At 43.9% G+C, this 12719-nt stretch overlaps 1 protein-coding gene across 2 annotated transcripts in view; it reads right to left on the bottom strand.

The window, feature by feature from the left end:
- The window catches only part of nkd1 (NKD inhibitor of WNT signaling pathway 1), a 50931-nt gene that overhangs the window by 9835 nt on the left and 28377 nt on the right, over positions 1-12719 (bottom strand). For both annotated transcript variants that reach the window (XM_054731929.2, XM_054731930.2), the window contains exon 4: positions 10482-10539. In XM_054731929.2, coding sequence (XP_054587904.1) covers positions 10482-10539 — 58 coding nt within the window. The remainder of the gene's footprint in view (positions 1-10481; positions 10540-12719) is intronic.

Below are 12719 nucleotides of genomic sequence, written 5' to 3'. Positions count from 1 at the left end.
CGGCACAAAAAGAGCTCCCCATTCTGTAGGGTATTTATGTTTGATGTGAAGTGTTCCACAAGCAGAATTATGATGCTTTGATGCTCTTCGTGTAGTTAAATATGAAATAACGTAAACTAGAGGTCATTATGCTCAGTGAACTCGTAGTTATTTACAGCATTCCTGATTATGCTCAAAGGCAGCTGACAGTTCAAAAACGTCCTTCGTGTTAGACGTCAGAGGAAACGGATCCAAGATGGGGTACAGGTCAGGTTGAATCAGTCTCAAATACACAAAAACAAGCTTCTTTAAAGTAACAAAACTAAAACGTGCTTCAAACACTTCAGTAGAAGCTCCCGCATCCCGGGCCCAGAGCTGCACCGCTCACCATCTTTACAACCAGATCTAAAGTCCGGAAGATCATGACATGAGGAGTGTGCACCGCCTGGTCAACACTTCACACGATAACAAGCAAGCAGACAGAAGGCAGAGTGTACCTAAAGGCATGTGTTCGTTTGATCTCCACCAAACAGATTATGGTATGCAGAAAATTCTGCACACATCTTTGATTTCGAAATGTGTTGAATGCTTTGCACTGTTCTTGTATTTGATTTCCTGTCAGGTCGATCCGACCTGCTGAGCTAGATGTGTTCTGGAAGGGCAGTTATGCGTCCGATAGGCACGCCTGGTGGAAACAAACACATCAACTATAACAGCAGCTAGTAGCGGCGTATTGTACGTCGCAGAGGTTGTGCGGCGCTTGCACATCTGGTGGAAAGCCGAGGCAAGACTTGGATTATTCCAAATTTAAATCACTGACAAAACCACTTTAGCTGAAGTGAAGATGGCGTCCATTTTAGCGGGGATTTGTTGGACTCACCACTCTGTGCTTCATTATAGACATGAGAAACACAACAAAGCCAGTGAAGTAACAGTTTTACATGTAATCAGAAAAATCCGTAGATCCGGACGCCTCTTTTCACTCTGCTTTTCATGAACTGTGAGCTCTAATTATTTTAGTTCCTGCGATTTTATTTGCACATTTGAACTAAAATTATTAACAACTGCTGCATGGTGTTTAAAGACGACACGGCTTTGTAATATTGTTGTTCAAATTACAGCTGCTGCAAATCATGACTGTGTACTATGATGCTGAATCAGTGCCTATATTTATTTATCAGCGTCGTCTGAGCTACAGTTACAACAGACACCGACTCTGTTAAGTTACCAAAGTTTTCAAAAAGCTGTCTGAAGTATTAAGAACTGTGAGGTGAGCACAAGCTTGATGTATGAGCACCTGAGAGGCTGCTAAAGCTGATAAATGTGCCCTATAAACTTAGACAGGTTGTGTGTCTGACACTTTTTCAGTTGGAAAGATGTCAAGAGGAAGATGTTAGACCAGAATCAAGGTCGAAATTTGACTGATTAAGTCTTTACGGAGCCCATTTTGGGCACACTCAACTCTTAAAGCCTGAAATTTGAAGTAATAATATAGATCTGCTTTAGTTTATTAAAGGTAAAGCAATCGATGTTTCTGAATTTCAGGGAAGAACCGCCCTCTCCACGTTGCGCAACACTCTCCCAGCGCCTGTTTACAAGTAACTGCCGCCGTAATGTGCGACAAGAGGCTCTAAAACTAGCATGCAGAACGTTAGCTTACCTCTCCAACAGAAAACCGGCAACAGCGGCGTCTGTGGGGAGCGGACTGGACCGCGTTAGCCTCTACCTGACTTCCATGAGAGTGCCAGGGTGCACAGAGTTCACATGCGCAGGAAGTGAAAACTAACCCAGGATTGGCTTCACCAGAAATTGACATTTTTGCAGACCAATAGTTGACGTGATCCACCCGGAAGAAAAACATTGATTGCTATACCTTTAAGTAATTATATAGCAGTACAGAAGGAATAAAGAATGTTTTGATCATCCACTAGAGGGCAGCAGACATGTATAGAACTGGAGATGGCAGGTTTCTTTCTGATGAAGGTACAAATCTCAAGTGGTGCTCACTGCAGAACCACAAAGGCGGAGCTGCACCAGAAGGCGGAGCTGCACCAGAGTCAGCCCCGCCCATTCCAGAGTCAGCCCCGCCCATTCCATCAGAGTCAGTCCGATTCCTTCCAGTTGTCAGACTTGATAGCATTCTGGAACCAAAGAGGGTGTTATAGCTAATATCATCTAAAATGCAAGATGGAGGACGGAGTTGAGAAGTTAATTGAACAGTTTTTGTAAAGGTTCCATATAATTAAAAATCTAACTTTTGGAACTTTTTATCGTGTTATATTGTCATTTCCTCATAAGAAACACGCCAACGCCATTTTTGGCCTCATTCATGCATTTTCCTCCCATCTCAGCTTCAAGTTGGTCTCCTCCCCCGAAGCGGGTCTGATCTTGGTTCTCAAATCTGGATATTCTGTGATTTTTCTGACAAATTATTTCTGAAATGACTTCTACAGAGACACCGGCGGAAAAATCATACATCCCATCTACAAAAACACACTGGATGGCTAGGGCTGGGCGATATGACGATTTTAGACCGTTTTACGATCTACACATCTGACGGTCTGTCATTTTTGAGAGACCGTTTTATCACGATTCACAGCTCTGCTGTTGAATTTCTGCCTCTGAATGAAAAGGGAACTTACCACAGGCGAATGACACGCCTTTGTTTAACCCTTAACCAATCAGAGTGAGTCATAGTAATATATTAGTGCCCCGCTTGTTTTCACCTGTGTGTGAACAAACATGGCTTCGGCCGCGGCTGAGAGCGACAACGAGGTTTTCGTTCCGAAGAGGAATGCAGGGTTTCCTTAGCGCGCGGCGCTAACAACTTAGCGACGTGACATGTCTCGGAGAAAGCGTAAAAACACGTTGGACGCTTCTTCTGAAGCAGGAAAATAACACCGCTTCTTAAGCAGAGCACGACGTCGCCTCGACTCGTCCACCCTCTGCCGAGCCGGACTGAGCACAGCCACTGGGTCGTTGGAGCTGCCCCGTGACTGCCTGATGGAAAACCAGCGGGTTTCATCAGACTCGTAGTTTCTTGTTTTTGCTGGAGACCCCCTGTATTTTACCGCTCCCTCCTGCATTCTTCCCCTATTACAATTTAAAATGATTCTGTAAATCCGTGTATCAATAGAAACAATCTCTGCCTCTGCCAGCTGCAGTAAATGTAGTTTCCAAATAATAAATCTCCAAATAATTCATCTGTGTATCTCCTTTCATCCGCATTAGTGATGTTTTCAGCACCAGAACAGGGAAGCAAAGAAAGATTCCTGAGTTTGTTAGTAATTTTATTTATTAGATGCATCTAACCTGTTCTATTTTTCTCTGAAATGAGATCAGATCAGTGCTTCTATGGGTTGTCTCCAATCTGCACTGGAAATTTTACTTTATTTAGAGACTTGTTGCAGAAAATATTCAGAATGTGCAGTTTTTTGCTACCACAAGCGATCTCTGGTCCAGCCGCACATCAGAGCCGTATTTGAGCTTAACTATCCACTACATGAGCAACTGGGAGCTACATAGTATTTTGAACAAGTTCATGTTTGCACAATACGTTTGCAATTGACATGTTTGCACTTTAAATATGTTTACGATTTTAATTTATGTTAAGTTACTTGAAAAACGAGAAAAACTGATTTTTGTAATTGTTTCTCTCAGGGCTTTTATCATCTCTGGTGTGAGTTTAAAATATAAGAGTGTTAGCACTGTGTTGATTATCCCTAATATGAATAAATGTTTATTTATTCAATGTTTCTCTTCTTTAATACGCAATTGAAGTTATGCTATTCATGGATAAAAAAATCGTGATAAAATCGAAATCGTGATAAAATATTGGAAAAATCGTGATATTCTATTTTTGCCATATCGCCCAGCCCTATGGATGGCACAATTACATGTAACGCCACATGCTTTTTATCAGCTGTAGTGATAAAGTGGTTGTGGAGTCAGACTGACATGCAGTTTCGCGCAGGTTCGCCTCCCAGTGGCCGAAGTATCGGGTAGTTTGAAACCCTTTTTCTTCATTTCTAGCTACACTAGCCAGTACTATGTTTACAACTATTTACTGGTATACCGTTTAAAATATAATGACTAATGTGGTTTTTTTTTTATTTGTTTATGCCAGTGTGAGTCCATTTGTGAGCAGAGTTTCAACTAAAACGCTGTTTAGGAACGACCAAATTCAAAGAACTTTTAGAGACATAAATATTTTGCAGAAGATAAACATTACAACTAAAATATAAACAAATTAAATGTTTCAGCTGGCTAAATAGATTGCTGCCGACCCCACCGAGAATCGAACCAGCATCAGCTGAGGGGAAAGCAAAACTTAAGTCAGACGATCGTGCCACTGGACTACCAGAACTATTGACATGCATATCTGTTTTGTTCGAGCGGCTATGGGCAGATATTTGCTAAAAGAAACCTTTTCGTTTCGGGATTTATTCAGGCTTTGTCATGTAGCAAGTTATATATATCTTGCTTAATTGGCGCATAGATCATAGCATTAACAATTGTAAACTAGTAACAGCCGTAATTCATGTGGGTCAGGTTAGTTTGCGATAAAGTTGAAAAACAAAAACAGAAGAAGTCAGTGGGCCAGGCTGAGTTTGGGTGAATGGGCGGGGCTGACTCTGGTGCAGCTCCGCCTTTGTAGTTCTGCAGCCAGCACCCTCTCACAAACCTTAATGCTCCATCCGGATACTTTAAGGTTATCTATGACGACAGTCTACAAGGAGGTTCATAGTGTAAATAATAATAATAATAATAATATTAATAATAGCTAAACAAGTAACATTAAAATTTGATAAATTCATATTAAACTCCTAAAGCCGACTGATGTCTTAATTGCCAGATTTTTGGGTAATCCTGATTTTGTGATGTTTTTTGACACACGACGCAGCCCTAAAGCATGTTTTTAGCCTCAGACGTTGAGGGTACAGTTTAAATGGTGCATTTTCACATCCCTGAAAAGTCCACCGGTTCCCACTCTGGTGGACAGCGATAGCACAACAGCGGTCCTGTTCCTGGGTTGGATTTGAGCCCAGGTCCAACGCTTCTGGATCCTTTTCCACTTTGGAATCCAGCATTTATTTGACACGTGAGACGGGAAAACGCACACAAGCCTCCATGTTACCGTGAACCCGACTCACTGAGAGGATTCTGTTGGTCTTTTATTGTCCATCACTTACCCCCTACACACACACACACACACACACACACACACACACACACACACACACACACACACACACACACACACACACACACACACACACACACACACACACACACACACACACACACACACACACACACACACACACACACACACACACACACACACACACACACAGTAAACAACCACATTGACCGCACCCCGGTCTCCACCCTCTCCGCTCCCCTCCTGCAGCACTTTGAAGTTTCATTCTCAAACCTTTTGGAAGAGGATCAGACCGGCTGTGAAACAGAATCACTAATTAATTAAGCCGAGTCAAATCTGATACACTGTTTGTTTCCTCGCCAGCAGAGCAGACACAACAGCCCTGTTTCTCTCCTCCTGATCCAACGCAGATCAAAGTGGACCTGTCTCATCCCAGGATGGGGGGGGGGGGGGGGGGGATGCCAGAAATGAAAGGCATCAACCCGGGAAGCATTCCCTAACTTTTTAGAGAGAGGTCCTGCTGTTTGATCATCCGAGGTGCTCAAAGGGAACATTGTATGTGGGGCAAATCTGTTCGGTGGCAGGCTCAGTCCGGCAGTGAGATACTTATCTGGGAGCTAATGAAATTCCAGGATGAGTAACAGTAATCTGCTACCACCCCTGAATGACTGAAGCTGCAGCCAGGGGATTGGCTTCAGAACCAAGGGGCAAGGTGGCTGCAGCCGGGGCTGGCGGCCTCCTCCACACAAGGCCCGGTCCAACAGGCCTGCTATGCATGTGCATGACTGTTTTTTACACGCACAGAAACACAAGAAGGTTGGGAGAACCGCTAAACGCTACGAGGAACCACCACTGGCTTAGCTGGGATCCTGTATTACCCGTAGCTGAACACAGGAAGCAAAGTGCTGCAGAAGTCACCAGAACCGGAGGATTTTACTCCTGAACAGAGAATCTATTCTGCCTCCTAAACTAACTAACTAACACATCTTTCATGCTTTTACAGTAAAATCACTATTATGACCTAAAATATTGATTTGTTTCTGCTATTTCTGCTAACTACTGGAGAGCAAAAACAACCTAAAGGGAAACGTATTATTTGGTGTTTATGGTGAACAAAGTTTCTGTGCAGATTTGAAACGGTCTGTGTCATTTTGCAAAGGGACAACAAATAAAACACGCCCTATAGGTCATTATCTTAACCACTTCATCCTCGGTAGGGTCACAGAGAGCTGGTGTCAAACTCCAGCAGTCATCGGGCGGGTGGGAGTGCTGGGGGACACACCGGACAGGTCTTTGCTCCATCACACAGACAAACAACTCACATGCATGCTTTTGGGAGGAAACCAGAGTATCTTCAGAAAACCCGTGCGTGCACGGGGAGAACATGCTAACTCCACACAGAAGGGCTGAAGCTGGGATTCAAACCAGCAACCTTCTCTCTGCAGGTCCTAGTAGTAGCTCTATACTGTAGATCAGCGGTTCACAAACTTCTAATCTGACTCGTAAAATTGCAGCTGCAGGATAAACAATAACAATCCTGTTAAAAGCTAAATAAATGAGATAAAAACAAACAGCCTCGTATCCATTTATGATGATGATGATTATTATTATTATTATTTTGACCTGAAAAGGTGACTTCATGAACTATTATTATGTTTCATTTAATTTCCAGGGATCATCTCAACACCCCAAACACCGTGAGCTGGAAATGGTAAATGGCCTGTATTTGATATAGCGCCTTCTAGTGTCCTGGAACCCCCCAAGGCGCTTTACAACACAATCAGTCATTCACCCATTCACACACACATTCACACGCTGGTGGGGATGAGCTACAATGTAGCCACAGCTGCCCTGGTGCGCAATGACAGAGGCGAGGCTGCCGAGCACAGGCGCCACCGGTCCCGCCGACCACCACCAGCAGGCAAGGGGGGTTCAGTGTCTTGCCCAAGGACACAGCAACAGACTGAGTGGGGCTCGAACCTGCAACCTTCCGATTAAGGGGTGAGCACTTAACTCCTGTGCCACCGTCGCCCACAACCAGCAATGGTGGTTCAGAGGTAGGGAGCTGGCTCGGTAATCACGGGTTGCCAGTACAAATCCGGGCTCTGTCCATGTTATTCGTTGATGCTTGGGCACTTCATCCTCCTAGCTTGTTGGTGGTGGTTGGAGAGACACGTGGCTCCGGTGAACGACAGCCCTCTGTCTCGGAGAGGCGCTACGCCAGCGCAGACCCCGTCTGCCACCCTTCCACTCTTTTATAAACACCGAGGCTTTTAAATGACAACATTTTGTCTCCAGAGCTGCATGTTTGACATAATTAATGTGTAATAAGGTGAGAGAGAGGATCCTTTTCCTGGTCAGAAGCTTCTTTTTTTTAAAAGCATCATAAAAGGCTGTGCCGGCTTTTTTAAGGGACGTAAATAGAACTGATTTAAAGTATCCCTCAGACTAGGGCTGCTCAATTAATCGAATTTTAATCACGATTACGATCTGAGTTTTGAACGATTATAAAAAACAAAACAAGCCGATTATTTGCTCCTCCCGCCTGCGCTGCCCCGAGTTGCAAATGAAGCGCTCCTCCCACAGTGTTGCCAACTTAGCGACTTTGACGCTATTTCTAGCAGCTTTTCAGACCCCCTTCTTGACTTTTTAACTTAAAAGTATCTAGTGAACACCTCAGAAACATCTCTGGTAGCCCTTAGCTACTTTCTGGATAACTATCGTCGACGTTTCCTGCAGGTTAGCTAAACACTCCGCCTGTGCTCCGGACCGTTCTTCACAACATTAGGAAAGGGAATGATGTTGTGATGTGTCAGTCGCTAAAGAAACAGCTCTCGGAGCCGGCTCCTTGTTGGAGCAACCAGAGTGAGTGACACACACACCGCACCTGCGGACTCCTGAGCCAATAAAAACGGCTAAATGTGCGTGTGCGGCGCGCTTAACACACGTGCAGCTTGCCCCGATTGCTGTGAGACCGGGTTGGGGGTGGGGGTGCAGCTGTGGTTGGGACAATTATTACATTAACTTGTGGACTTGTAAATAAATAGTTTATAAATAAGGTAGAAATAAGTTCCTCACGCTGATAAATAATAACTAATCTCTGAGGATACGGTGCTAGTGCACTCTCCTACAGCACCTTGACACGACTAAATACGTATTATGCAACATTTTGTGAACATCAATTTATTTGCATGTATTTGTTATAAATGCCACTGTATAATTCTTGCTGTCAGTATTTGCAAGATATTGGTATTTGGGTCTGTACTGGTTAGACTTAAATGAGTTAAACCAAGGTCTACAGCCCTTGGGTCATAGACTATGAGCTATAAGTATATTGGTCTTTTTATACTGGGAATCATCTTGTTTCTTATTTTCGTCCTGATTGTGCCCTGAGCAGTTTTATGACTGAATAAAAACAAATAAAATCAACATAAATTGAAAAATCGTCCTAAATAATCGTGATCTCAATTTCAGTCACCATAATCGTGATTATTGTTTTTGCCATAATCGAGCAGCCCTACCTCAGACTCTATCACTGAACTCGTCTTCCTTCTTTTGCAGTTTTTCACACTCGTTCTCTTTTAATCCCCACAAAACTTTCTCTGGACGTGCTTCCTTAAACCATAGAAGAAAGAAGCCTTTCATGTGCTTCGGGTGTCCTCTTGCACCTGTTCTCGGTTTCTTTTTTCCTCGTTTTTACCTCATTTCACTTTGTAAGATCACCCAGCTATAAGCAGTTCATGCAGGGGGGGGGGGGGGGGGTGTTCTTCACGGCTGCTCTGATGCAGAAAGAAGTGCTCGACTTTCTCTGATTAATTCAATGGTTAAACACAGAAAAGCTTGTTAGCCAATGACGAGATGAACTTTGCTAAATAAACAGCCAGGTCCGGTCAGCTGTAAATCTGGTGGGATAGACTCTGCCGACCACGAAGGCCAGGTCAGGAATATTCACACGTAAAACTATCAAACCTTTTATTAAAGCAGGTTATCTTGTACGTCGCCGGTTAATCACAGTAAATTAACGAAGCAGGGGACTCTAATTAGCAACATCTGTCTTCGGGGGAGGACAGGTTTGGCCCAGACTCCAGTTCAGCCCGATGACTACAAATCACTTCAAACGCCATCCGTCAGACTCGTTATCTTTCCTCTTTCTGCCACGATCAAGAGAAGTGAAACCGAGAGAAAAGTGACTTTGTTTTGGCTTCATTTCACAAATTCTGAGACGGTTGGACTCGCCGTTATCCGTCTTCACCTCACGTCCAGCATTGCCTTTAAATGGGAGGGAGAGACTTTTTCCTCCCAGAGCTCTTAATCCAGGATCACATCACATCAGGGAAAAAATATGGAGGGATGGAAGCACTTTGCAGAGCGCCGCTGGGGAAGGGCGGATAAGAGGTGGTTGAGATGAGAGTGGGAGGGGAGGTAAGGAGAGGACCTCATCAGCAGTTAACCCAACCAGGAAAAGGACACCCTGGAATTTAGTTGCTTTCTTCTACTATCTGCTCTTTAACTGTATTATTTTCTGCAATTTCAGCTGTTAACTTTATTTTCTCTCTAAGTGTTTTTCTCCCCAGAAGAAGCTACAACGATGTTCTGCTGAGCTGTGGTGGTCTCATGGAGGGGGCCATCGACTAGCACACTGCTGCTAACCACTAAAACATTCTCCCTCTCCTGATAATAACTTTTTGCTTTCCTTGACGTTGGATGTGCTAAAACTAGTTTATCCGTTTAATTATAGATCCACTAGGATAAATACAATAAAGTTTATCTCTCACCAAATAGAATATTTACTAAGACATCACAATATAACTATAGACACATTACTAGTCTTTGTGAGTGTGCGTGTGTGTGTGTGTGTGTGCGTGCGTGCGTGCGTGCGTGTGTGTGTGTGTGTGTGTGTGTGTGTGTGTGTGTGTGTGTGTGTGTGTGTGTGTGTGTGTGTGTGTGTGTGTGTGTGTGTGTGCGTGCGTGTGTGTGTCTGCTCTGTCTTCTCCATCCCCAGTGAGTCGTGGAGGATGGCTGCTTATACTGAGCCGGGATTCTCTGGAGGTTTCTTCCTGTTAAAAGGGAGTTTTCCTCTCCACTGTCGCTGCATGCTTGCTTAGTATGAGGATTGCTGTATAGTCACTGACACTAGTCAGTGACTTGATGCAATTTGCTGGATTCCTTATATAGGAAACATTATTTCTGATTGGCTTAATGAACTGTGAATTGGAATGTTTATTATGTGAAGTGCCTTGAGACGACTCTTGTCGTGATTTGGCGCTATATAAATAAACTTGAATTGAATTGAATTAAAAACGGGTCAAAGCGAGTCAGCTGAAGGCGGACGCCTTACCTTCTAGGCGGTAATGTTCATGACGGAGTCCCTCCGCACACGTATCCACCATGGAGTCCTGCACAATGACAAGAAAAGTTTATTCATTTTTTCATTCCCATTTCAGTTTTCATATAAAACACATTGTCTTTATATTTTCGTCACATAAAAAAAAATAAAAATCATTCACTGTCCACATCCACAGCACTGCCTTCCAGCAGCGAGCGACACGCCAGCAGTGAAATTACAGCGTTTACGTGCCTATTTATGAACAAAGTTTGACAACTGTGTGCTGGACTTAAACAGCGGTGGAACGTTTAAGAGGATAGTAATTGCAGGACTGAAACAAACTGAGTGGCAGTTAGATTTTAGTTTGTGAAACGGCCATTTAAATCACTGCCGACGGTTATGTGATGGGCTCGGAGAACCGGCCGTCGAGCTATTTCAGTGGCAGACGAGCGTCACACGGATGCACTGGTGGACTCGTTTTATCCTGGGATCTTTCCACCCGGGCGGCTCGGTCACTTGGAGAATGCCATAAGGACTTTAGGGACATGTGATCCTCTGGTTTAGCTGTGGGAAATCTCAGGTATCCGTGCAGAGTCACGGTCATCTGGCTGGAAAACCATTACTCACATTCTGACAAAGGCGCAAACGTGTATGCATCGTCAAGCATTTTCTCTCTCTCTCTCTCTCTCTCTCTCTCTCTCTCTCTCTCTCTCTCTCTCTCTCTCTCTCTCTCTCTCTCTCTCTCTCTCTCTCTCTCTCTCTCTCTCTCTCTCTCTCTCTCTCTCTCTCTCTCTCTCTCTCTCTCTCTCTCTCTCTCTCTCTCTCTCTCTCTCTCTCTCTCTCTCTCTCTCTCTCTCTCTCTCTCTCTCTCTCTCTCTCTCTCTCTCTCTCTCTCTCTCTCTCTCTCTCTCTCTCTCTCTCTCTCTCTCTCTCTCTCTCTCTCTCTCTCTCTCTCTCTCTCTCTCTCTCTCTCTCTCTCTCTCTCTCTCTCTCTCTCTCTCTCTCTCTCTCTCTCTCTCTCTCTCTCTCTCTCTCTCTCTCTCTCTCTCACACACACACACACACACACACCTGCAGAAAGTAAATGTCTAGTGCAGTTATTTTAAAAGTTATCCAGTAAATCAAAGTCCATTTTTGTACCACAGAAGCCAAACTGATAAGACTTTGAAGATCTTTGATTTTTTTCACCTTTATTTTTCTGGCTTGATGAAACGTTTGGCAGCAGGTGAACTGAAATCATTAGGCAGTGTTTTTTATCAAAAACTGATAAAAAGGGCAAATTATTGACCGCTTTGTGCAGCCGACCTATTTATCAGGATGTTAGAATATTAACCCGATTACTGGTGATGATTACCCCAGTAGGCAATAACCAGATGCATAAACTGTGTCCGAGGATATCAATGTACAAAGCAAGTGTATCAATGATCTAAAGGCTGCTGGGTTATAAATGTGTTCCATAAACGTTCCCCGGTATTTCAGGAACCCAACGACTACCTGCCTTGGGGCATGCGCTGAAAAATGGTCTCAACAAAGCTTCATCCGTTTCAGTGAGTGCTTTATTTGTTACAGAGGACATTTCTGAATAATCCAGAGAAGCAGAAGGTCAGATGCTTGCATCCTACCCTCCCAAATCTAATCCTGGTCATGGTGTAGCGCAGTGGGTGGCCTCAGTGTGAGAATAAAAACCACACGACCGATTCGGTAAGCAGGACCCAGGATGAATTTGTGTTTGTTTATGGTGTGAACGTAGTTACCGGCATGGCTTTGTGACACTGCCGTTGAGCTTTTAATGCGAGTCTGACACAGCTTAACGTCTGTGACCAGACGGGTCACCCCGACTTCCTGCCATAAACGGCAGGACGAAACAGAAGGATCATTATGGAATGTATTCACCCGCATGCACGCAAACTCAAGAGCATGTTTCAGGTCTTTTGATAAAGTCACTTAGAGGAATGTACTAATTGGTTGTTGTCCGTTTTGATGAATGAGAGATGCTCTTTGGTAAGCTGAGGTTACTCTGGGATATCCTTTGGTTAGTGTTAACAAAAAACACTCGATGCTTTTCTGTGTCGTCCCATTTAACTACAAACACCGCAATGCATGCTAAATGCACAAACCTCCATGCCAGACAGAGTCTGACCATTACAACTGAAAAGTAGTGCAAGTTAAAGGAAAATTCCACCCCCAGGTAAAATTTAGTGTTACCATATTGCCCAGAGTTGGATTAGTGGGAAAAATAAATCTGTAATC

Source organism: Nothobranchius furzeri, chromosome 9, assembly GCF_043380555.1.
Source record: "Nothobranchius furzeri strain GRZ-AD chromosome 9, NfurGRZ-RIMD1, whole genome shotgun sequence".
Taxonomy (NCBI): Eukaryota; Metazoa; Chordata; class Actinopteri; order Cyprinodontiformes; family Nothobranchiidae; genus Nothobranchius; species Nothobranchius furzeri.
The sequence above is the reverse complement of the archived record's forward strand: the minus strand, read 5'-3'. Positions and strand labels throughout refer to the sequence as shown.